The sequence below is a fragment of the Meles meles genome, chromosome 4, assembly GCF_922984935.1.
Source record: "Meles meles chromosome 4, mMelMel3.1 paternal haplotype, whole genome shotgun sequence".
NCBI lineage: Eukaryota > Metazoa > Chordata > Mammalia > Carnivora > Mustelidae > Meles > Meles meles.
Window position 1 is genome coordinate 23,134,914 of NC_060069.1, and position 27,419 is coordinate 23,162,332.

The 27,419-nt window shown below is 35.8% G+C and overlaps 1 protein-coding gene across 3 annotated transcripts in view; it reads left to right on the forward strand.

The window, feature by feature from the left end:
* The window catches only part of ZCWPW2 (zinc finger CW-type and PWWP domain containing 2), a 136,958-nt gene that overhangs the window by 27,973 nt on the left and 81,566 nt on the right, over positions 1-27,419 (forward strand). The window contains exons 3-4 of one of the 3 annotated variants that reach the window (XM_046003579.1): positions 771-810; positions 18,171-18,524. In XM_046003579.1, coding sequence (XP_045859535.1) covers positions 18,184-18,524 — 341 coding nt within the window. In that variant the 5' untranslated portion in view covers positions 771-810; positions 18,171-18,183. Of the gene's footprint in view, positions 1-770; positions 811-4,525; positions 4,613-18,170; positions 18,525-27,419 lie in introns of those variants that run through there. The other 2 variants (XM_046003577.1, XM_046003578.1) reach the window with 2 other exon arrangements.

Sequence of the window (27,419 nt, forward strand, 5' to 3'; positions counted from 1 at the left end):
TATATATAAAAATATTTTAAAAGTATATATAAATAAAAATAGTCTTGGCACTGGAAGTATTTGTTAACGTTTCGAATTAAGGTTTTACCAAGGTTCAGATTACTCAAATCTTTACTACTGAAATATTAATCAGGACACATTACGCTTTCCTAGTGTAAATATCTTGAAGGTGAAAGTAATTCCTAAACATACAAAGAAGTAACTTGACTGTCTGTGTTGTATCTTGTGTCTCTTCCCTGTATGTTAATATTTGATATGGTGTTTCACTTATCTAAGACTTCTAAAGCATAACCAAAGTTGTCTTTGGGAAAACTGGCATCTTCTAATTTAGAGGTCCTCTATGAATAGTACCAAAACATTAATATGTAGTAGCTAATACACTCTATTAATATGTTACTCTGTCTGAAAAAGAAAATGTACAAGTCTTCAAAATGGCAAAAAAAGGCTAATGCTGCTTGGGTTTCATTTCTTAGAATGCTCACCATGTTGACTTTTGTTTGTATTATGTGACCAGTGATTTGACTGAAAACTTGCACGATTCAGTTTTAGTTGTAGATTCAGTTGATCTTTGTGAAGTATTTACCTTTGTAAAGGTACCCCTAAAAAATACTATTTTAAAGTAAAAGAGACTTTTTTAAAAAGTGTCTATCTTTAAGAAGTTTTAAAAATTGGAGAGTACATATGATAGCAGCAGTGAGCCACTTTTATGGGTACCCTATAATTTTATAATTATTAATCTAAAATTAAAATTCTGTACTTCTTTCCTTCAGAAGAACCTACACATATGCCACCCTGTACACAAACTACATGGTGAGTTGGATGAGTTCTCCAGTAGCCTTTGAGATACACTATAAGGTCTTAGCCATTATCATGTCTCTCCCGAGTCATATTTGAATTTTATTTTGTGCATTTTGGCTGATATTGGTGGGATAGGACCTACTATAGTATAGATTATCTCTACTTCTGTATTTATTACTAGATCAACCAGTCTTCTTTTTCTCCTTCTAACTCTCTTTGTTCATGGAGTATACTGTATGTTGTCCTACACTTTGTATTAGTATATTCAAAATCATGAATCTGTTTTGTACTTTTTATATTGTTGAGTAGTGATAATCAGGCTTATACTAGCATATTAAATTTAGTTTCCAGGGCACCTGGGTGGATCAGTGGATTAAAGCCTCTGCCTTCGGCTCAGGTCATGATCCCAGGGTTCTGGGATCAAGCCCCACATCCCGCTCTCTGCTGGGCAGGGAGCCTGCTTCCTCCTCTCTCTCTCTGCCTGCCTCTCTGCCTACTTGTGATCTCTGTCTATCAAATAAATAAATAATCTTTAAAAAATTTTTGTTTAAAAAAAATTTAGTCTTTTACAAAATTTAGAAAACAGTATAAACAGAAAAGTAATCTTGAAGCTTCCCTGCTTTTCTAAAGCTCTTCTCCTGAGGACATTCACTCCATACAATATACCTTCTAAATATTAGCCCATATGTCTATATATTGGAAATATTTCATCTCTGTCTCTTTCTTGCCTTTCAATTTATTTTATGGTTTAATTTTTTTGAATTTTAAATCCACAAAAGATTTCATCTCAGTGGGTTCAGGTTTATCAATCTTTTAATGATTTTTGTGTCATATATACAAATACATTTATACTTCAATATTATATATGCTATTTTGTAATTTTATCATTTTTTACATTAGTGTTTAGTCAGTCTGGAATTTATTTTTATAAATGGTGCTAGATTGAGATGGACCTTCATTTTTTTTTGGAAAAATTATTAATGAATGTTGAATTTCTCACATACTTTGGGACAGCAAATAAGATGATGATTATATAGTTTATCTTGTGTAATCTGTAATGTGACATGTCATCATTAACAATTCAGGCCGCCAAGCAACACACATATCAGACCTGCTGGAATAGTATTTACTAGGGAAAGCATAGAGGAATAGGGTCAGTACCTCAGTGGTGAGTCACCATTGCCTCATTCCACTGTAAAGCAGAGCATAGGAATCTATTTGGGCCATGTGACAGATTCCACTAGTAGGAACTTGACCATTGGAATATGAACTTTTAATGAGTAATTAGAGAGCATCAGCTCTTCCCCTGGCATGATCAAGAACCAGAATACAGTGGTAATATGATGTGGCAGAACTTTGATTTCAGCACTATCCTGACAGCATGGCATTCAAGATTTATGAAAAGTCCTAACGTAGCTGAAATCTAAGACTTCTGGTTATAAATAGAAGATGGCTGCAAGTTAGGGGCACCTGAGTGGCTCAGTTGGTTGAACATCCAACTCTTGATTTCAGTTCAGGTCGTGATCTCGGGGTGGTGAGTTGAAGCCCCGCGTTGGTCTCTGCACTCAGCCGGAAGTCTGCTTGAGATTCTCTCTCTCCCATCCCTCTGTTCCTTCTTTTGTGTGCACACTCTCTCTCTAATATAAATAAATAAATCCTTAAAAAAAAAAAAAGCTGAAAGTTAGCAGGATTGCCATGCCAGTGGGCCACATCAGTATACATGATTTATCGTGTTAACGCCAGCCCCTTCCCTGACATGAGTACCACTGGGGGTGGAAAATGGGTCCAAACATTATGGCAGATCAGTATTTACTGCCTTAGGATCTGAGCTATAGCCAGTTTCTGTGGAGCTTTGTAAGATGCCACATTTTTGGTAGCTCATCTTGCAAGGGACCATTCTTGCAACTAACTAACTTTTACTTCCCATTGCCTATTTGGCCAGGATATTTTTTTCCTTAGTATTCTAACACATGTGATTTACTTTATAGATCTGATCTGCTTTAGCTAGGATTTCTTTTTAAAGATTTTATTTATTTATTTGACAGAGATCACAAGTACACAGAGAGGCAGGCAGAGAGAGAGGGGGAAGCAGGCTCCCCGCTGAGCCGAGAGCCTGACCTGGGGCTCAATCCCAGAACCCTGAGATCGTGACCTGAGCCAAAGGCAGATGCTTAACCCACTGAGCCACCCAGGCACCCCTTAGCCAGGATTTTTAAAACTACTTTCCTAAATGAAATTAGCATAGTTTTTCCTTTTCTTATGCTCTCATTATCTGGCTTTTTAAATTTCCTTTTGAATTAAAAATATTCAAGGTATACTCTAGGAGCTTGTACATTTTTTTTAAGGTTCTTTAGTTATGTTTCTAATATGATTTATTTCTGAATTTTCTCTTATTCAAGAACCTGCTTTTGTTTTATTGATTGTTATTGAGTTAAGTTTGTGTGCACCCCCAAATTCATATGTTGGAACTCTAAGCCCCAACATGGCTGTGTTTGAGGATGGGGCTGCTTAGGAAGTAATAAAGATTAGGTGAGGTCCTAATAGTAAGAGCCTGATCTGTTAGGATTAGTATCCATGTCAGAAGAGACTCCAAAAAGCTCATTCTCCTTCTCTTTACACACGCACTGAAGAAAGACTGCAGGAGAAAGTGAACAAGATAGCCATCTACAAGCCAAAGACTTATAGCCTGCAAAACGATGAGAAATAAATTTGTTTTCTATTGTTTATGACTGTTACATAAAAGGTGCCTGTGTGGCACAGTTGGTTAAATATCTGACTCTTGACTTCAGCTTGGGTCATAGTCTCAGGATCTTGAGATGGAGTCCTGTGTCAGGCTCCATGCCTAGATTCTCTCTCTGTCTGCCTCTCCCCACTGCTCTCTCTTTCTGTCTCTTAAAATTTAAGTCACCTAGTCTATGGTAATTTTTTTTTTTTAATTTGACAGACAGAGATCATAAGTAGGCAGAGAAGCAGACAGAGAGAGAGGAAGGGAAGCAGCCCCCTCGCTGAGCAGAGAGCCTGATGTGGGACTCAATCTGAGGACCCTGGGATCATGACCTGAGCTGAAGGCAGAGGCTTATCCATCTGAGCCACCCAGGTGCCCCTATGGTAATTTTTTTAATGGAAGTCTGTATTGACCAACTCTATTATTTCTTTGGGTTTTTTCTTTATTATTTTTTTCTTGCTTCTTTCCTAGTTTATTAAATTTCTCTTATACATCATTTTTTTAAGTTTGGGTTTCATTCTCGGAAAAATCCTTAGTTCAGTCTTGCAGTGTATTAACCATCGTGACAGTGTATTGATTGATTTTTTAAAATTTTAGTGGTCAGATTTTAAAGTTCCATGGTATTCTGTTGGTTTTTTTAAATGAATATTCATCCATATCTTTCTGAAGTTATTAAATATTTTAAAATGCTGTCCTCACTTTATTAAGCTTATATTTTATAGGTATGAGTTCTTCCTTTTGTTAGGGTTGTTTTCTATCTTTCATACTTGCTTTTCTCTTTGATTATTGTGATTGAGTCCTCAACTATGTATTTGAGGTTATGAATTGTCTGTTTACTTAAGCTTTTCTCCATATATGAAAGGAGCCGTGGTGGGATAAAACTTCTGGATGGAGTGAGAATAATATTTGACCAAACATCTGGGTACCCTGGCCCAGCCAAGTTGAGAAATAAAACTATCATTACCCACCCACTGTCCCGCATCTCCCAGCTCACAGGTAGAGGTGGGGATGGCAGCTTGCATTCCTGATGCAGCTTGCTGGTGCCAGAGGGGTTGACCACACAGACCAAAGAATACAGTCTTTCAAAGTGTAAGTTACTCTTGGAAATCCTTGGATATGTTGTAATTTTACCATCTGGGATGTACCAGTCACAAAATACATGAGCCCTCTCTGTCGCTTAATACATAAATGTGCGTTTCCAAAAGCAAGGAATCATTTTTATTATTATATGACCGTAACATAGTTATCAAAGTCAGCAACTTAACTTTGATGGAATACCATTACTATATGGGTCCATTTTAAAGTCTCTTGTTACATATTGCAAAATTTCACTCCAGAGTTTCAACCAGTTTATACTTTTGTTAGTAGAGTATGGCAATTTTCAATATTCCTTACCATTTTAAAATTGTAGATTTATGTGGTTTTGAATTTTGCTGAATTGATAACCAGCTTCTTCAGATTCATTCCAGTAGAGCCCCTGTTTCTTTGTGGTGGTTGTTGTTGTTGTTGTTTAATATAGATCTCACCTCCCTCCTCTATATTTTGGTTTTTCTTTTTCTTCATGGAATCTTCCTAAGAATAAAAAATAAAAAACAAATTCCAACTGTCAGAGTATTCTAAACTTGACTGTTCCTTGTACAAAAGCATTTTTATCTATTACTGTTATCTATTACATTCACTTAACTTTTTTAAAAAAATTATCTTTACAGCCTTTCTATGATGTAATAATTTTAGAGATAAAATTATGAGAGGTTAATTTCCCGAAGTTATAGAATCAGTAATTGGTAGACTCTGGACTCCTCTTAGACTTTGTGACTTCAGAGCTAATATCTTATTAAGCTGGTTATGTGGGAAGGACAGTGACAAACTGGATCAACATTTGCCAAAGGGAATTCATACTTGCTACATTTAATTGTCTGGAAGATAGTGATAAAAGCATCTTTCATGAGAGATGATGCAATGCATGAGACTGAAGACCCTGGATGGGGATCAAAGGTAATGAAGAGTGCTGGGTGTTAATGATTGACAATCAGTGTAGCTTTTAGTCTAATCAGATTGCCAGGTTAACGGATATTATGTATGAACTGAAGACAGAATAGACCGTGAAAACCAGCACCTCCAGAGCAAGTAGGGTTTAGCAGGTCTTCAGAGCTGACGAGACTTAATAACACAGATGTGATGAAAGGGTGGCTGATGAAATTTGGGACTCTTGATACGTGGTTAAAAAGAATGAAGCACAGAAGCTGATAATCTGATAGAGGGAGCAGAAGATTTTTGAGGAAGAACAGCCAGAATGGATAAATCAAGAAACACTAACGCATCATCTGGCCTTATTCTCCCACATTACATATAAGAACACTGAGCCCCTCTTGAGATTACAGAGTTACAAAGTTGCATAACCAAGATTAGAAACTACAGGTTTTTTTTTTAAGATTTTATTTATTTATTTGACAGAGAGAGATCACAAGTAGATAGAGAGGCAGGCAGAGAGAGAGAGAGAGGGAAGCAGGCTCCCTGCTGAGCAGAGAGCCCTATGTGGGACTCGATCCCAGGACCCCGAGATCATGACCTGAGCCGAAGGCAGCGGCTTAACCCACTGAGCCACCCAGGCGCCCTAGAAACTACAGTTTTGATGCCAAATCCTGATCTTTTTCTACTGCCTCTTGAATATTATGAAATTATCATCTATAACATTAAAATTATCTTATTACTTCAAATTCTCTTTGGAAGCTGAAAATTGAAATTATGATACAAAAATGCCTGAAGTCTAAAGACCTTGAAACTGATACTACTACCTTTCTTCAACCCAAAAGAGTGGCATTATCTGGGGTAACCCATGGTTAAAAATGGAAACACTTCCTCTAACAGCAGTTTTGGAGAACAAAAGAATAATGACACCTTTTTTCATTTGGAAGAACAATCATTACTTTTCTCATTCACATACAAACAATAAAAACAATTTCTTTTATAAGCAGTCATTTATCTTCATTCCTATTCTGTATGTATTTTTCACACTGTCTCATTAAATTCTCATATTGTTCCAAACTCCTTGGATATGTCGTAATTTTGCCATCTGGGCTTCATCAGTCACAAGATACATATACATTGTAATAAAAATGGATGCTTCACAAGGATTCATATTGGCTATAGTCCATCTTAAAGGCCTTTGTTCTGTTAAACAATGGAACTATGTAATATTTCAATTCAAGAACAGTAGATCTATTTTTTAATTTTTTCAGACTCTACTACCAACATTCTAAAATAACATTCATGGAATACATAAATCTGTGGAGAATTTATGTAAAATCCACATGGACTTATTTTCTTTTTTTTTAGCTTATAAATTTTACTTTAATGCTACAAATACCCATAATAGTAATTATACTGCATAAAGTTGTTTAGAACTGTTTAGTGGGGTTCTGCAGACCTTGGTGGTCTCTTTAATAAATTTAGTTTAACCAGTAGTATGTTTAATGTATTGTTACAAATTAAAAATTACTCATTGATCTTTTTCCCATCCATTGGCTAGTTCTAAATGTTCCACAGCAATATAGATGACACTGAGAAAAATTAGAGAAATGATAAGAAAAATTCCTACATTTTAATTATTTAGGCATTTGTGGATCAGAAAACAATATTTCCATCTTCAGCACCTTCACTGCTGGAGATACAAAAATAATGTGTCTGCCCTCAGCTCACAATTTAATGATGGAAAGTATGGATTAACACTATATATGAACCAGAATACTAACTATAAGAAGTTAAAGAAAACGTAGCAGGAAGAAATTGCAGCTGTTTGGGGATATCCAGAAAGACTTCTTGAAAAAGATGGCATTTGAAGTAGAGCCTGAAAGTCAGCAATTTAAAGGTTAAGGTAGAATGAGGAGGATAACATGAACAAAGGTATAGAGACAGACACGTTTGGTTTTTTTGGAAAATGGTAATTATTTGATAATGTAAATTGATGCAGTTTGAAAGACTAATAGAAGAAAGTAATACTAGCTAGCAGTCATTTAATGAGCACCTACAGTGTGCTCTGCTTCTTGCTACATACCCTACATACATTATTTTATTCAACTTTAAAAACATGCTATGCAGCAGGTGCTAGTATTATTATTCCCACTTTTTAAATGAAAAGATATTAAATGATGTTCCAAGGTTGTTGATTAAGTTGATGTTCTTAGATCTTAATTCAGGTCTGACAGGTAATAAAACCCATACTCTTAACCACTACAATACAAAGTTATACTATGGAGATTTCAGATATAAAGTGGAGACCTTATATTAGCAAAGGAAAACTGTGTGTGTATGTGTGTGTGTGTATTTTAGCAAGAGGACCAGTTATTAAGAGTTTCTAAAATTAATCTATTATCAGTGAGTTAAAAGAATAAATGTGGGGTGAGAGAGAAATAGACCAGCTGGTTAGTAGGCTTCTTAGAGGAATCTGAGTGAGTTAATGAACTGAGCTGGGTTTATAGGTCAGTAAGGTTGAGAAGGTGGGATCATACACAGAGACCCTTTAAAATTTTTAAGTTATAACAAAATGACAAGTATTTAAAGAGAGGGGATGAGAAAGTAGGCAGTTTCAAAGTTGGCCCTGGGTGAAATTCAAGCCTAAGTAGCAATAATGGTGAAGAGAGACTTCTGAAGGAAATGAAAACTCGATTTGGTCCAGGTTCAGGGTGCCTGAAGAGCATCCAGGTGACAGTGTCAAAATTAGTTGGAATATAGGTATGAAGGTGAGACTTGAGATGGAGAATTGGCAGCTATTTGCATAGGAGAGAGTGTCAAAGCTATTTGAGTAAACACCTCAAGGAAGAGAATAGAAGGAGAAGTTTAAAGACAGACTTTGAGAAAAGCCTACATTTAGGGACTAGGAGGAGAAAGAAGAACTAGTGAAAAATCAAAGCTAAAGAAAGATCCTTTCAACTATGTGATTAGAAAGTCTCTGGTCTCCTTTAAAAGAAATATTTGGTAAAAGCCAGATGGTCAGGCATTTAAAAATAAGTAGATGCCTAGGATTTCTGGCAAGTAGTTGATACTCTGGCTTCCTGTTGTGTGACTCTAGAACTTTTCTCTAGAGAAACAGACCCATACTTCAAGTTACCTATCTAGTAGACGTATAGGCATTTAAGACCAAAAAGAATGTATTATTCCTATTCCCCAAAACTCAAACTTGTGTTTGTGCATTTGATTATTAAACCTATTCAATTATTAGCTCCACTGTTCATTTGCCCTAACCAGAAATCTTAGATTCATCTGCCACTATCCTCCCTTGCTTATCATTAGGAACCTTCCACTTCCAAAACCAACATACACTTGATTATTGCTATATACTGAATGTCTTTCCCCAAAATGTGATGGTTTTGGGAGGTGGAGCCTTTGGGAGGTAAATAAATTGTGGGGGTAGAAATGCTCATTAATGGAATTAATGCCCTTCTGAAAAAGACCCCAAGAGATGCCTTACATCTTCTACCATGAGAGCTTACTGCAAAAAAGCAGCCATCTGTGAACAAGGAAAGGGCTTTCATCAGACAGTGAATCTGCCGGAGCCTTGATCTTGGACTTTTTCAGCTATCAGAACTGTGAGAAACAAGTTTCTGTTATCCCTAAGTCACCTAGTCTATGGTACCTTTGTTATAGCAGCCCAAATACCTACTGCTTAGCCTTACTTCAAGGACTTTTCCTCCCTGCATTTGTGCCAAGCTCCTCGATTGCCCCAGATTTGGTTCCAGTGAGTTCTTATGGCACAGGCTGCAGTAGTCACCCCACCAGACAGTATAGGCAGTGGATTTTGCTGCGTCTAAGTGGTACTGTTCATGCATCATCTCTGCCAGGGCACAGAGTGCACAAGCCATGAGATGATGGCTATTTCCTCCTAGATTTCCTGGTGTATGACCCAGGCAGAAAATCCCTGCAGAGGTAGAGTCACCCCAGAGAAAGAGCTACCACTACAGCACTCCTCAGTGGAGCTATGGGAGGCTGCCCTCATGAGTAGGAGCCACCTGTGGGCAATTCCAGTCTAAGAGAACCACAGCCATGTGACTTTAACCATTAAGAGCTAGTGTGGGCTGCTTCAAGCAAATTCATAGGGTTAGGGGCTGTCCAAATCCATGGGGCAAGGCCATCTATAGCCTTTGGGACCTAACCCCTATCTGTATCATCCTTTGTTACGTTCGTCCAGTATTTTATGGAACTTAATTTTATCTCTTTCTCTGTCTGAACTCAAAAGGAGAAATTGTTTCTTGTTCATCTTTTGTTCATAGTCCTGAAATCCATGCCTGACATCTAGTAGAAACTCACTACCTGTTTGAATTTATGTTCGAAGTCAATCATTTATTTAACAAATATTTATTATCAAGTGTGTAATATACTGTACCAGGAGCTCAAAATAGGCTAATAGTACTCTTAACATCCCCAGATAAGGGACCAAATATTTTAGAGTGGTTAAGTCATTTGTCTAATAAAAAGTGGTAGAGCTATCGGACAAGAAAATTGAGTATCTGTGACCATTCATAACTATTACCTTGAATGAAAAAATAAATAATAAACAGCCTGAACTTAAGGGTGTATTATTTTGGATGGCTGTTCTATGTTTTTTTTTTGTTTTGTTTTCAAATTTATTTATTTATTTATTTATTTGACAGAGAACAGCGAGAGAGGGAACACAGCAGAGGGAGTGAGAGAGGGAGAAGCAGGCTTCCCACAGAGCAGGGAGCCTGATTCAGGACTCGATCCCAGGACCCTGGGATCATGACCTGAGCCAAAGGCAGATGCTTAATGACTGAGCCACCTAGGTGCTCCTCCAATTTATTTTTAAAATTTTCTTCTGATTTCTGTGGTTCAACGTTAGCTAAGTCATGGAATCAAAAATTAAAAAGAAATCATGTAGAGCAAGTGTTAATGCTTTGCATAGCTTTGCATTTGCCAATATCTTTATAGTGTGAACTACTTGGGCATAATTTTATGGGGACCCATTTAAAGACTCTAGAAGTTTCCAGGGGTGTTTCAGTGAGTCAATCAGTTAAACATCTATCTCTGACTCAGGTCATGATCCCGAGGACCATGATTCCAGGGCCTTGCTCAGTGGGGAGCCTGCTTCTCCCTCTCCCTCTGCCCCTCCCCTGCAACTCTGTGTGTGTGTGCGTGTGCCTGCGTGTGCATGTGCACATTCCCTCTCTCCCAAATAAATAAATAAAATCTTTAAAAAAGAAAAAAAAAAAGACTAGAGGTTTCTAGACCACATTGTCTTTTCCTGCTTCATTTGCATCTTCTGTATGTGCTACTAATTTTTTTTTAAGATTTTATTTATTTATTTGACAGAGATCACAAGTAGGCAGAGAGGCAGGCAGAGAGAGAGAGGAGGAAGCAGGTTCCCTGCTGAGCAGAGAGCCCGATGCGGGACTCAATCCCAGGACCCTGAGATCATGACCTGAGTGGAAGACAGAGGCTTAACCCACTGAGCCACCCAGGTGCCCCCGTGCTACTAATTTTGAAAACCAGCAAAGTGTTGGAGAGGAGGTAATAGAGATCATGAGAATCTGGTTTCAAAAGAATAAGTGTTTTGTAATCTGTATTATAAATTCTATTAGCCTGGATAAACTGTGTCAAATCTGAAATACCAGAGGTTTAAGTTAGATGCAATTGAAAGTGAGTATCACTGTCTTTTAAGTAATAATGACATTTCCTTAGTGTTAATTTATCTTCTCAATATTATCCACTGTGAGACCCAACTTTCTAAGAAAATCTGAAAATTTTATCTACCATTTAAAAGTAATCTTTTAATCCCCTTAACATTTTATAATAGGCTATCATAATGGATTTTCCTAAGCTTTCTATTGAAATGGTACCATAAACTTAGAGTACTTTCTCCATTATAGCAGACCAATAGTTGCAAGATGGACAAAATCCTAGGCAGTTCAGTGATAGATAGCAATCATTTTTCACTTTTCTTTCTATCTCTTACACATTAATTATTTGCAATATTAATGTTCTCTTCAATATGCTGTTTCCTTTTAGAAATACAAGTTTTCTGAGGAATAATTTAATCTAGATAACATAATCTATAAACCTGTTGAACTAGTTAATTATAACTCAAATATATTGCAGTATGGTAAAGCTAACTATATAGCTTAAGAGCACCTCTGTGAAACACTCTGAGTTGTGGTATTTCTCACCTCTGCCCCCTTCCCCCAAAACACATGTTCTCTCTCTCTCAAAAAAAAAAAAAAAAAAATTAGGCACCCAATATTGGAGCATCTAAATATATAGAACAAACATTAGAAAATCAGAAGGAAGAGATAAAAATAGTAAAATAATAATAGGGAACTTCAGTATCTCACTTTGAACAGTAGATAGATCATCCAGACAGAATATCAGGGAAACACTAGACTTAAACTACACTTCAGACCAAAAATATCTAATATATGTGCAGAACATTCCAACAGTGGCAGAATACACATAGAATGCTCTGTAGGATAAATAATATATTAGGCCACAAAACAAGTCTTAACAAATATGAAAAGGTTAAAATCACATCAGTTATCTTTGCTGATCACAATTACATGAAACTAGAAATCAGTAACAAGAAAAACTGGAAAATTCACAAATATGTGGAGATTAAACGATATCCTTCTGAATGTCAAAGAAGATATTAAAGAAGAAATATAAAAGTATCTGAGACAAATCAACACACTAAAATTATGGGATGCAGTAAAAGCAACTCTAAGAGGGAAGTTTATAGTGATAAATGTCTACATCAAAAAAACCGAGATCTCAAACAACCTAGCTTTACACCACATGGAACTAGGAAAGGAAGAACAACTAAACCTGAATTAGTAGAGGGAAGAAATAACAAAAATCAGAGAAGAAATAAATGAATAGAGCCTAGAGAGATAATAGAAAAGATCAATTAAAATACAAGTTGGTTTTTTTAAAAGATAAAATTGCCTAACAGAGAAAAAGAAAGAAAACTCAAAATTAGAAATGAAAGAGAGGTTACAAATAATGCCCCCAAAATACAAATGCCCATGAGAGACTATACGGACAATTATATGCCAACAAATCAGACAACTTAGGATAGATAAATTCCTAGAAAGACACAATCTATAAAGAACAAATTACAGAAAAAAATAGAATATTTGAACAGACTAATAACATGCAAGGCAATTGAATCAGTGTTCAAAAATCTTTCAACAAAGAAAAGGCTAATAACAGATGGCTTCACTGGTGAATTCTTCCAAACATTTAAAGAATTAGTGGCAATCCTTAAACTCTTCCAAAACAATTGAAGAGTAAGGAACACTTCCAGACTCATTTTACAAGGACAGCGTTACCCTGATACCAAAGCCAGGTAAGGACATTATAAAAAAAAGAAAATTATAGGGCGCCTGGGTGGCTCAGTTGGTTAAGCATCTGCCTTCAGCTCACATTATGATCCAAGGTCCTGGAATCGAGTCCCACATTGGGCTCCCTGCTCAGCAGGATGTCTGCTTCTCCTTCTCCCTCTACTTCCCTTTCCCTCTGCCTGTCACTCCCCTGCTTTTGCTCTTGCTCTCCTCTCTGAATCAAATTAATAAATAAAATCTCTTTAAAAAAAAGAAAAAAAATTATAAGCAAGTATCCCTGATGAACATATTTTCAAAAGTTCTCAACAAAATAATACTAAGCAGTATTCAACAGTATATTGAAAGGATTATACACCATGATCAAGTTAGATTTATCCATAGGTAGTTCAACATATTCAAATCAGGAAACATGCCATAATGAGAAAATAATCATATTATCATCTCAGTAGATGCAGAGAAAGCATTTTACAAAATTTAACAATCTTTGATATAACTCTCAATAAATGAGGTATAGAAAGAATGTATCTCAAAAAAATAAAAGGTCTTATATAACAAGTTTACAACTAACATACTATGATCAGGGACAAGACAAAGGTGTCCGCTCTCATCACTTCTATTCAACTTAGTACTGGGAACCCTAGCCAGTGCAATTAGGCAAGAAAAAGAAATAAAAGGCATCCATATCAGAAAGGAAAAAATAAAATTGTCTTTGTTTGCAGAACATATTAATAGAAAATCCTAAAGACTCCAATGAACTTGGTAAAGTTGCAGGCTACAAAATCAAAATCTGATTGCATTTCTATGCACTAATAACAAACTATCTGAAAAAGAAATTAACAATCCCATTTCTAATTACATCAGAAGGAATAAAATGTGTAAGAATAAATAAAGGAGGTAAAAGATCTGTACAATGGAAATTACAGAACATTTCTGGAAGAAACTGAAAAAGACATAGATAAATGGCAAGATATCTCATGTTCATGGATTGAAAGAATTAATATTCTTAAAATATCCCTGGTACACAAAGTGATCCACACATTCAATTCAATCTTTATCAAAATTCAAATGGCATTTTTTTACGGAAATAGAAAAAAGTAGGCATAAAATTCATATGGAATCATAGAAGACCCCAAATCACTAAAGCAATTTTGAGCAAGAAGTGCAAAGTTGCAGGCATTTTACCTCCTCATTTCAAACTGTATTTCAAATCTATAGTAATCAAAATAATATGGTATTGGCATAAAACACACAGATCAATGGAAGAGAATAAAGAACCCAGAAATAAACCCACATATATACAGTCAACTAATTTTTGACAAAGTCATCAAGAATATACAATAGGGAAAAGATAGCATCTTCAATAAATGGTATTAGAAAATTGGACTGTCATATGCAAAAGAATAAAACTGGATCCTTATCTCATAGCATACACAAAAATCAACTCAAAAGGACTAAAGATTCAAATTAAGGACCTGAAACTGTAAAACTCTTAAAGAAAACATAGAGGAAAAGCTCATTGAGATTAGTCTTGTCAGTGATTTTTTTGGATCTGACACCAAAACCAAATAGGTAAGATTATATAGAACTAAATATTTCTGCACAACAAAGGAAACCATCAACAAATTTAAAAGGCAACTTATAGAATGGGATGAAACATTTGCAAAATATATACTCTATAAGGACTTAAAGCCAGGATATGAAAAGAAATCTTACAACTAATAGAAATAATAGTAATAATCAGGATTTAAGCAAAGGACCTGAGTAGACATTTTTCCAAAGAAGACATAAATATGGCCATCAGATATATGAAAATATCCTCAACATCAATAATCATCACAGAAATACAAATAAAAACCAAAATTATTCATCACCTCAAACCTGTTTAAGATGGCTATTATCAAAAAAAGAATAAGAAATGTTGGCGGGAATATGGAGAAATTGGAATCTTGTACACAGCTGGTAGGAATGCAAAATGAGATACAGCTGCTATAAAAAACAGTATGGGGGATTCCTCAAAAAATAAAAAATAGAACTACCACAGGATCCAGCAATCTCACTTCTGGGTATTGTTCCAAGAGAACTGAAATCAAGATCACAAAGACAAATTAGCCCTCCCATGTTCATAACAGCACTATTCACAATAACCAAGATATGGAAACAACTTAAGTTTCTGTTGATGGATGGATGAAGAAAGCCTACAAGGGAATATTACTGAGCCTTCCAAGGTCTGCAAAATATTGGATATGGATCAAGTTGGGGCCATTATGCTAAGTGAAATGAGCCAGTTACAGAAAGACAAATACTGGATGAATCTATTTATATGTGGTATCTAAAATATTCAAATTCCTAGAATCGGTGAGTGGGACTCAAGGGGAGATGGGAAGTTATGAATCAGCAGGCATGAAGTTCTAATTAAGCAAGATGAATAAGTTATACAGATCTGCTATATGATATTGTACCTAAGGTCAACAATATTGTATTATACACTTAAAAACTTGTTATGAGGATAGACCTTATATTAAGTGTTTTTACCACAAGAAAATAAAATTTTTTTAAAAGATTTATTTATTTATTTGACAGGCAGAGATCACAAGTAGGCAGAGAGGCAGGCAGAGAGAGAGGAGGAAGCAGACTCCCCGCTGAGCAGAGAGCCCAATGCGGGGCTCGATTCCAGGGCCCTGGGATCATGACCTGAGCTGAAGGCAGAGGCTTTAACCCACTGAACCACCCAGGTGCCCCTAAAATTAATTTTAAAAAGACTGAAAATAAACTAACCAAGCACCAACTCAAGACAAGAAAGATAAGATCAACAGAGAATGCCTAAGAGAGAAGAGGAAGGAAAGAATAAAGTGCAGCTATTAATTAAATAGAATTCTAAAAAATAAATGGGAAGACTCAAATTCTGTTTGTGTTTAAAAAGTACTGACAAGATAAATGAGGAAAAAGAAGATACAAATAAATTTCAGAGTGAAGGAGAGAAACATAATGACATAGTAGATACAACGGTATTCTTAAATGTAAGACAGAATTGGGAATTCCCCCCTTAGGCAAACTTTCCAAAAAAAAAAGGAGACACGCTGTTCTTCGTTTTACGAGGCTATTTTAATCTTGATATGAAAACCAGACAAAGGCAAAAAAGAGAATTGAAATTATTAGACCAATCTTATCTATAAATAAATATATATGTAATCTTAAATAACTATTAATAAGCTAAATACAGCAATATATGTTTAAAATTTCTCATAACGCTTAATCATGTAAGGTTTACCTAGAATGCAAGTATGATTTATCATTAATATATTCATTGTTATAACATACCCAATTAATAGACTTAAACAATCTTTATGTTTACCTCAACACATACAGAAAAGCAGTAGATAAAATTCAACAGAGGTTCATGATTAACAAAATATCCTCATAGTAAACTGGTAATTGATGGGAAAAATTTTCTGGCAACTTTTTAATGGTCTCTATCAAAAAAAAAAAATAGACATATTTGGCTTTATATTCCAATAGTAGAATCATTCTCTTTGAAATTAGAAAAAGATGTCTCCTTTCATTGGCTTCTATTCAATATTATCCCTCTCTTAGGCAGCATAATAAAAGACGGCATAAGGATTGAAAATAAACAAAACTGCTACACACACATATTTACACCTAATGTGAAGTGAAATGCAAAATAATGTCTTGCCCAAGGACAACTGGTGAACAGTAGAGCCGGAGCTCACAAATAATTTGGCTCCAGTTTCCGAACTCAACAACTTGTGCTACTGTCCAGTGGCCCAGAGAATTGAGGAAAGGACTAGTCATTTCAAATGCAATCTGAATTGCAGCCTTGCTTCTCATAAATTTCCTCACCAGTTATATAATTAACCAGAAATTTTACATGAATATTATTAGCAAAATTTTATTTCTCTTTTAATAGATTCAGTTCTCTGTGTTTTTAGATTTGTCCACTCTTGTTATGATAAATAGTGTCTCAGTGAATATTGTTGGGTCTTTGTATATACAGGATAGTTTCTTTGAAGTTCATTTTCTGTGGATACATTCATATAAGTAGTATTAACAGGTAAAAAAAGTTGTGAGCTATGGCTATTGGCATAAACTGGCAAATTTCTCAAGCAATTTGTGGTGACCCTGGAATTTGGTGAATGAGTTTCTAAATAAATGATTAACTCATGAATTGAGAGCTTCTTGAAATGGTGCTTACACTTGGATAGTAGTGTTTTGCTAACTTGTGAAGTCATTCTTTAAAATATTGCAAAATAAGTTGTTAATTACTTTTATTTTGGTTTTATTATTTTGTAGTATACACACAGTTATTATTGAAGCTAGAAGTTGGGAGCTTAATCATACAATTCTAATGTTTTATATGTTTAAAATTTTTGTAATAAATTCTGAGAAATGCTTTTTCAAACTGCTTGAATTAATGGATTAAAAGCAATATTATATAAGCAAAAGATTAGTTTTTATATATTTTTTTAAGATTTTTTATTTATTTATTTGACAGAGAGAGATCACAAGTAGGCAGAGAGGCAGGCGGAGAGAGAGGGGGAAGCAGGGTTCCTGCTGAGCAGGGAGCCGGATGTGGGGCTTGATACCAGGACCCTGAGATCATGACCTGAGCCGAAGGCAGAGGCTTAACCCACTGAGCCACCCAGGTGCCCCAAAAGATTAGTTTTTAAAGGTAGATTTCAAATGTTCATATGGTGAATATTTGTTACATTTGATTTTCCTCAATTAGAAAAAGAAAGGGGTCATCAAGTCATTTCATATATATATAGATAGATAGATAGATAAATATATATCATATTTATATATATATCATATATATCATATGTGTACATATAATACATCATATGTATGTCATCTATATATGACAGTAAATGTCATATATGATTGTATATATACATATATATATATGACGGTAAACTTAGCGGATAAGATCACAGAATTTGGAACCAAACTTACTGCATTTAAATACTGACTCTACCATATACTAGCTCTGGGACCTCAAACAAATTACTTTTCTTAGCTTCAGTTTTCTCTGTAAAAATGGTCATTCTTATTTTTATTTTTGTTATTAAAATTTTTAACTTTGGAGCATTTTATGCCTAGAGTGATGCTTCTATTTTGTTCCTTTGTTTCTGGGTAGGTGGGAACAAATTGTTCAAAATGTATAGTCTTTATGGGAGAGAGAAGATGTGGGCAAAGAAGGTATCACAGAGCTCTTTCTCTGATTTTGGTTTGAACTTTCCTTATATCCTTGAATCTTTATTCTTTTCTTATTTGTTTTCCAGATTAAATGCATTTATGGAAAAAGAAAAATTGGATAGTAAGATAATAGTAGAATATTGTAACACTGCAATGGATCCCGCAGCAGAAAACAGTATGTATGTAAACAAAGTATGGGTTCAATGTGAGAGTGAAAGCTGTTTGAAATGGAGATTGTTGTCAAGTGAGGATGCAGCCAGAGTTGACCACAATAAACCATGGTACTGCTTCATGAACGCTGATTCAAGATACAATAACTGCTCTGTTTCTGAAGAAGACTTCCCTGAAGAGTCTCAGCTTCATGAAAGTGGATTTAAGATTGTCTATTCACAGCTCCCTCTTGGAAGCCTGGTTTTGGTCAAATTACAGAATTGGCCAAGGTAAAGTTGTTGTTGTTATTTCAAAATAAACTATTAAGTTATGGTCTTGCTAAGTTGATGAATTTTTAAAACTTTTCAAAGAATCAACTTTTTTTCTACTGTTTGTCTAATTTTTTAATTTGTTTCCTGGTCTCATTATTATTTCCCTGACATTTTGGGGTCTAATTCTTTTTTTTTGTTTCTTGGGTTGGAAACTTTAAGTAGCTGATTTAAATCTTTTTTCCTCTTGATGTAGGCAATTACAGCTAAAAATTTCTCTTTAAGGACAGCATTAGCTATATCCCACAAATTTTGGTATATTGTGTTTTATTACCATTCAGTTTCAAGCATTTAATAATTATCTGTGTGATGTCTTCTTTCCAGATGATCTGTTAGAAGTATACTTTCACCTGATATTTGGGGATTTCTAAATATCTTATTGTTACTGAGCTCTAATTTAAATCTATTGCCCAAAGAGTATATTTATGACCATTACTTTGAATTCTTTATCATGCATATTACTTATCTCTGTTTCATCTAGCTGTTTTGCTATGGTTTTGCTTGTTCTTTCCTTTGTGACATATTCCTCTTCCTCTTCATTTTGTCTCTCTTTATTTCTCTGTATTAGAAAAGTCAGCTATGTCTCCTGATCTTGAAAGTCGTGGTCTTATGAAAAAGAGGTCCTGTGGTGGCCCATAGTGCAACGCTCCCTCTTTCTCAGATCCAGGGGTGTGTCCTGTATGGGTTGCTTGCACCCTACTAATATGGCTGAGCTGTGTTTGTCTTTAGTCCAGTTGGCTGCAATGGCCCACTTTGCTTGTTGTGGGTACACTAGCGGCAGAGTTTCATCCTTGTGCCATTAAGGGGTCAGTCTGGAGCTGCTGGGCTTCTAGTTGGGTGGCGACAGCAATCAGACCAGATGTCTGTCCCCAGTCTGCCCCAGGGAGGCTGTAGTTGGACTGATCAACAGGACATTTTCTCTGTGCTGCCAGCTATAAATTTTGGCTACTGGGACTATGCGTGCAACTAGTGTGTGTGGTTATTTTCCCCTCTTCCAAGGAAGAAGTCATTTTTGAGTGGCTCCAGTCACTTGCAGAGTAGTGGGGTTGCTTGCAGAGTAGAAGCTGCTTTGGAGGTAGAAGCTGCTTTGGAGGACATCCGCTGAGTCTCTTTTGTACTTTCATATGAAATGAATTCTGTTCCTTAAGAAGAGGTTTTTTCAGTCTGTTTTCTCTCTGTTGTTCAGATTGGATCATTTCTGTTTTAAGGTCACTGATTCTTGCCTCTTTAATATTCATTCTGCTGTTGTAAATATCCATTGAGCTTCTTGTTTTAGTTCTTATATTTTCAGGTGTAACATTTCCATTTGGTTCTCTCTATATACCTTCTATTTATTTGTTATATTTTCTTTTTTTTTTTTTTTTAATTTTGGATCTTATTTAAATCTTTTTAGCAGGCTGCCCCTACTACTGCACTAGAGAGATATGAGAGAACCTCTTTGTTACTGCCAGGTTGGGAGTGGAAGTCTAGGTTTTCTAGTCAGCGTCCACTTACTCTGTGGAAAGGGTGGGATGCCTCATTACTGCCGGGAAGGGATTAGAGTTACAGCTTCTCACTCACCAACTTGGCTGGGAAAGGTAGGGGTACCTTATTCTCACCTCCACTGATACCATGGCGGGGAGAACCATGTTAATTCTGGAAGGTGATAAAAATTCCAGTTTCCCAGTAGTCCTCCTCCACCACCATCTGAGTGGGGATGCAGTGGGAACTTTATTACTACTGAGTGCGTTGAAATCCAGGCTCAACACTTGCCCTTTGTTAAGGATGGAGATGGGATCTGTAGAAATTGCCAGGGTATTTGGCTGGGGAAAAGTAGCTATTGCTTTAAAGTTTTCTGTCTTGCTAGGTTGCCCCTATCCTGGTCCTTTGACTAAAAAGATCAGGCTTCATATGGACTTTTGTTCCTTTGCACCCATTGGTATCTCTGGGTTGCTGACTTCTTTAGCACCCAGTTTAGGATATAGGAGGCAAAAATAAACTCAGGTAACTCCCTGCCTGCCATGTCACTCTTCAGGTCCTCAGGCCCTTCTCTGGTTTATCTTTTCTTCATCCTTTAGAATCTTCTTATGTTTATTTAAGGTATAATACTTAGGAATTTTTGGTGTACTTAGTGGGAAGAATATAGAGAATTGAGTCTACCTCAACTTGTCCAGAACTGGAATCTGCAGAATAGATTTGCTTTAGCTTTTTTGTCTAAATCATGTACCCAGGGCCCTTTCTTCTATTATTTTCTCAGAGCATCAAAAATATGAACTTGGTGTCTGAGATTTCCTAGTTTTTATCTTCCCTAATTTTACTTTTTAAATTTTAAAATTAAATTATTTTCGTATTTGAACAAACCTTATTTTCTACAGAAGTTTTAAGTTTGCAGCAAAACCGAATGGAAAAGTGCAAGGTTTCCCCTGTGCCATACAATCTCATATACCATCAACATCCCAAATCAGTGTGGCACATTTGTTACAATCTCTGAACCAGTATTTACCCATTATTTTCGACCAAAATCCATAGTGAGTCATTAGGATTCACTCTTTGTGCTGCACATTTTATAGGTTTTTGACAAATGTATAATGCCATGTATTCACCATTATAATGTCTATCATACAGAATAGTTTCACTGGCCTAAAAATCTCCTCTGCTTCACCGATTCATCCCTCCCACCACCCCCTGGCAACTGGGCATCTTTATACGTCCACAGTTTTGCCTTTTCCAGAATGCTGTATTGTAATCACAATATGTAACCTTTCAGATTGGCTTCTTTCACTTAGTATTTCCTCTGTGTATTTTCATGAACATACATGGTTGTTTTAATTTGCATTTCCCAGATGACATATGATGTGGAACATCTTTTAATATTCTTATTTGCCATATGTGTACCTTCTTTGCCATATGTCTACTCGGGTCTTTTGCCTATCTTTTAGTTGAGTGGTTCATTTTCTTAGAGAGCTTAAGAGATCTTTGAATATTTTGGATACCAGTCCTTTATCAGATATCTGTGTTGCAAATATTTTCTCCCAGTCTGTGATTTATCTTCTCATTCTCTTACTAGTATATTTTACACAGCAGACATTCTTAATTTTAATGAAATCCAACTTTTTCATGGATGGTGCTTTTGGCGTGTATCCCCACTTTTATTTGTACCCTCACTTTTCTTTATTATTCCTATTGATCCTTTCTTCTTCAATTTGGTTTATACTCCCAGCAGTTTCTCATCAGTGTTAGCTCTTGTCAGTGTAAGTTTTAAGTGTTTGCAGAGTCCAGAGCGCTCCAATAACTCCAGGTTTTGTTGTGATCCTCCTTACAGTTTTGGCTGCTGTGCTCATGTTGACCTGCTGCACTTTTCCATAAGGACTCCTTGTGGTTTTGAGGTTCTTATTTCACAAACCCATCAGACCTCTGGTTGCCTTTTCCCTCCCACCCTGCTTTCCCTCATATAGATGCTAGTGATCTGTGGGTCTTGGAACTGTCGGTAGTTTGTACCTGCCTGCTCCAATTTTGGTAGTTTCTGTGGATAGTTTATCATTTACTTTTGTTACAGATGTGTGTCAGGTTTTGACTGTGCTGTTATAGTTGTTCTACCTGTACTTCCGGGAAAATTTCAGGAGATTCTAAAACCATAACACTGTTGTTACTATCTTCTCAGAATCCCTTGCTATTTTGCATTACATTCTCCTACTTAACATTCTCAAAGCTGGGATACTCTGGCTCATATTACCTCATTTCCATTCATGGTCAGCTGTTCTCCATGAAGAATATAAAATGTTTGCTGTCATAAAGAGACTGTGATGGACTTTCTTTAACATACCACACACACACATGCACACATACACACACAGGCACGCACATAGAGACAAGAGACCTTCAAATCCAAATCTACATTTGTGTTCTTGTTCTGTCACTTACTATTGTGGGCTGAATTGTGTTCCCCAAAAGTCATACTTCAAAGTTGAAACATCAAAAGTGACTGATTGTGGAATCAGGGCCTTTAAAGAGGTGATTAAGTAAAAATAGGCCATTAGGGTGGGCCCACCAATCTGACTGGCATTCTTGTAAGAGGAGGAAATTTGGACCCACAAAGAGGCATCAGGGATGCACATGCACAGTGGAAAAACTATGTGAAGAGCCAAAGAGAGGCTTCAAGGGAAACCATCCCTGCTGACCTATTGATCTTCGACTCAAAGCCTCCAAAACTGTAAGAAAATAAATTTCTGTTGTTTAAGCCACTCACTCTGTGGTATTTTTCTGTGGCAGCCTTAGCGAACCAGCACATTTAATACCTTTGCAAATGTGGAAGTCTCTCTGAGATATATACCTATTGCTACTGAGGACTTTTCTAGAGATCAACTGTGAAATGTTATAAATATATATGTATTATTTATATAATATTAAAAATATTATTTTCTTTTGTAAAATAATTAGAATGGGCACAAAGAGAAACTGGATAGCTATGTAAAAACAAATATTTTAAAAGACATGAATATGAGGGGCACCTGGGTGGCTCAGTGGGTTAAAGCCTCTGCCTTCAGCTCAGGTCATGATCTCAGGGTTCTGGGATCGAGCCCCGCATCGGGCTCTCTGCTCCGCAGGGAGCCTGCTTCCTCCTCTCTCTCTGCCTGCTTCTCTGCCTAGTTGTGATTTCTCTCTGCCAAATAAATAAAATATTAAAAAAAAAAGACATGAATATGAATGCTTATCTTATGAGGTTACTTCTGAAGGTGTTTGTAGTCCCATATCATTTTTCAGATCTAAAATTAATATTTTTGAAAGCAGAGAGTTTGTATTTTCTGTTGGAAATTCTGAAGGTTCAATAACTAATTCAAGAAATGTATTTGTTTCTTGTCACTATATCTGAAATATTATGTTAGAAATCTGATTAGGAATTTCTTTTGCAGTTTTGTGCTTGTAACTGAGGATTAGGACTTGAAATACAAATGAAACATGTTTTACTCCAGGCCTTAAATTATCTCTAATCTATGATTAGAACCATCAAAATACCTGCAAAATGCAGTTTTATCTACTTCTTTCTATTTGGAAAGAATAGAATGCATTTGGCTAAGTAGTAATGTGTATTCTTCTTTATGAGCTGAGTATAGTTGAGCACAGGCTTAAAATATAGCCTAAAAATATAAGAAAAATCTAGTTTTATTTCTTATTCAGTGCTACAGATACATAGAAAGCTGATAACAGGATAAATTGCAATATCAGAATATAAAACTAGAATTAACCCACTAAACATAGTCAAACATCAGCTCTTAATTAAGCAATATTAAAGATGTTGAAATTTCAAGTGGAAAGACAGCTAGCTGGCTGTAGAGACACTTAGCAGGTAGCGTTATCTGGGTCAGTTCTCATTAGCCCATGGCCTTACACCCAACTTTGAAGGCTCAGAAACAATCTTAACAACATCCCAGACTTACTCTTTCCAGAACAGTTGACCTTCTCTAATAAAGCTTAAAAAAGGTAAAGAGAGACTGACACAAAATCTAGAAATGTATTTAATCTTTATATAATAAAAATAAAGAATTGTCAAGAAAAGCACTTTGTCTCTGGGAAAAATCCGTGGAAAATCAAATTAAAACAGTTACATTTACCTCCACATTGTGAGATAACACACAATCACATACTTAAAAAGTACATATGCAGCCTCTTGTCTTTGGGTTATGCTATGTCTGTTGTGCTGGTGGTGGGGATACCTGTATGTACTAGGAGGAGAAAAGCTATCCTCAAAATATTAAGCAGCCTTCATTTTAAAAAAAAATCAGATATCATTGTATTCAGCTGAAAAGAGCATAGAAGTTAAAAGTAAAGAAGTTAAAAGTAAAAAAGTAAAAAATAATGGTGCATATCTCCCCTAGTTTCTGCTTGACAAGCAGAAACTAGGCTTCTATTAAAAGTAACTACGTTGGGAATATTTACACATTTCACATATTTTTTGTAAATATGAAAGTTAATTTATAGAAAATATATTTGCATTCTAATGTACTATAGTACAATTTAGTGGTAAGATATGCCTTTAAGTTAACAAGCCAATGCAGCGATACATTTTAGATATAGTATTGAAATTTATAAATTGAGATTTCTGTAGATCCTTTCAGTCTTATAAAATATTATTTGACTACTTATTTGCATTCTTTTTTCTATGGATTAATTGACTTATAATGTGGGGAGAGGATGGGGAATTTGATCTTCCTATCATCCCCCTGTAGGTAGGTACAGCTGAGAGATTTTGTGGCAAATACAGCATTCGGTTAGTGATGATTCCAACTCATCCATTTTGTTTCCCACAGATTAAGAGTGAGACCCAGGGGGCTCCTGGGTGCCTCAGTTGTTAAGCATCTGCCTTCCGCTTGGTCATGATCCCAGGGCCCATGGATCAAACCCCGAATCAGGCTCCCTGTTCAGCAGGAAGCCTGCTTCTCCCTCTCCCTCTCCCACTTCCTCTATTTGCGTTCCTTCTCTTGATGTGTCTCTCTGTCAAATAATTAAATCTTAAAAAAAAAAAGAGTGAGGCCCAAGTAAAACTATCTCTCCTTTTAAACATCCAAACCATAGTTTGGAAATAACAGTCATGTATTTCTCATTGAGTATAAAAACATGGCAACTGAAATCATGCTTACGCTTCAACTTCTGCTGAGGGCAATAGCTATCTTATTAAAGATCATTTCCACTGGATGAGAAATGTGTATGACATCAGTTTCTTCATGATATATTTGCACTCCTCTCAAAGTTACGTGTTGTGCCCAAATTTTCCTTTTCCCCCAAGTGGATTCCAACACTTGGTATCTATTTGTCCGTGTTGTATATGTACATTTTACCTTCCACCACCCACAGGTTCTAAAATCAATCACACAACTTTCCTTGTAATTCTAATACCTTCCCATTGGGTCGCCTACCCTTACTCTTCCCTCTCCATCTTTAAGCCCACAAGACAACGCTTCAGAGTTTCTCATCAATATTAACATGAAAAATCAGGAAGTCGAAGTACACAATGCACTATCATCATTGACAGTTTTGGAACTCAGAATTCAGAATGAAAGCAAAAAATGGACATCAGCTTTCTTCAGTCACACTGAGTCAGAGAAAATGATGGATAAAGCATGTGGAGAGAAGTATCATGTTTTCTGCATTTGTTGCCTCTCAGCTTCTCCTGCAGTTTGGTACATTCTGTTTTAGCTGAAACACACAGACTAGGAGTCAAACAATGCCTTTACACTGCCTGAAGAAATACTAATGTGCCCTAATTATGAGGACATTTGACAACACTTTTCATAATTCAACTGTAAATCAGCATGCGATATTTTGTCTAATATGACATGTTTTAAATAATGAACAGAAGCTTTTTTCTTTTATCGGCATGTAATTCTTTTTAGGAGTCATTTCTAGCTTTACTTTTTTTAAAATTTTTATTTATATTTTATAGAGTAACAATTTAAATGGAATACTCTAGGGGCCAGTAGACTTTATGTAAAACAAGTTTTCTCAGAATCTGTGTCAGAAAAACTCAAACATAATAATGGCAAGATATTTTTCTTTCATTTCTCAAATGTTAGAAATCCTGTGATTGTTTTACACTGAATGAAATTGGTGCTACTTATAATTTTATATTAAAATTTTGGTGAGGTGCAAATCACCTAGTGTTAAACATGAGCCCCTTGCATTTTAAGAAGAGTAGTCAACAAATATAACAATCACAGTTTGGTTTCTTTTCAAAGAGTTACTAATCCATTGGGGAGGACCCACTGTTTCTTTTGTTTGTTTGTTTTGTTTTTTTTCGTGTTTTTTTGGACCCACTGTTTCTTGATTTCTAATAAGTTAGGAGTCTCCAATACAGCTATCATTCATTTTTAGTCATTTGTTTGCTTATTGAAATCTTCTTTTGAGGGAGTTCCTTCAGAAATGTAGATTTCCAATGTAGGTTTAAAAGATAAACTCTGATTTAAGCTTCTCTTAAGCACTTTGAAGCCCAACAAGGGTTGCCAAATAGCAATGATACTGTGATGTGAACCTGATAACTAGATCTAGATAGTGGTCTTCATTTAGGTCCTGAACCTCTTCTTGACTTTCCATTATCAATTTTCCAAAGTATTAGGCTGCTTTGGGTTCCACGTAGTCTGACTCAATTTGTAATCTTCTAGCCCTTCCTCTTCCATGATCTAGGGATGCCAGGCAGACCTTCTACCTTCCCTTTTCCTAACTCAGAGAGGTCCAAGAGCCAAAGAACTCTTTGGCTCAGCATCCAGCCAAAGAACTCTTTGGCTCAGCATCCAGGGAACAGCTAGACATCTGCTCCATTCTCACATTCCACCTTCCCTGGTGACTGGTGCACCCAACTCGCTACCTCCTGGCAACTATCCTTAGGATTTGTTAATTTCCTGGAATCAAACTTTTGTCATTAATACTACTAAGCATGAAATATTTTTGTTAGTTTAGATTGTGTTACTTATGATCCTTAAAAACTTTTTTACAATTGTGTGGTAGATAAATTTCTATATTTATAACTTTGTATAGAAGATCAACCATCTATAGTCCTCAAACCCAAGTAATTTATGGATTTTGCATTTTTGTGATTTCATATTCTTTATAGCATGATCTGTATGCTTCCTTTAGGTTTTAAAATTATCTAAATAATTTATCTAGTTTCTAAATAATTAAATAAGGCAAAAAATGTTTTTGTGTCATTCTTCTTACCTCTCAATTATACCAATTATCTTACCTATATATAATTGTATACCTGTATATGATTAGTTTGCTAGGGCTGCCATAACAAAGTGTCACAGATTGGGTAGCTTAAAAATAATGGAAATTTAATCTCTTACAATTCTGAGGCTAGAAATCTCAGGTTAAATTGTCAGCAGGGTT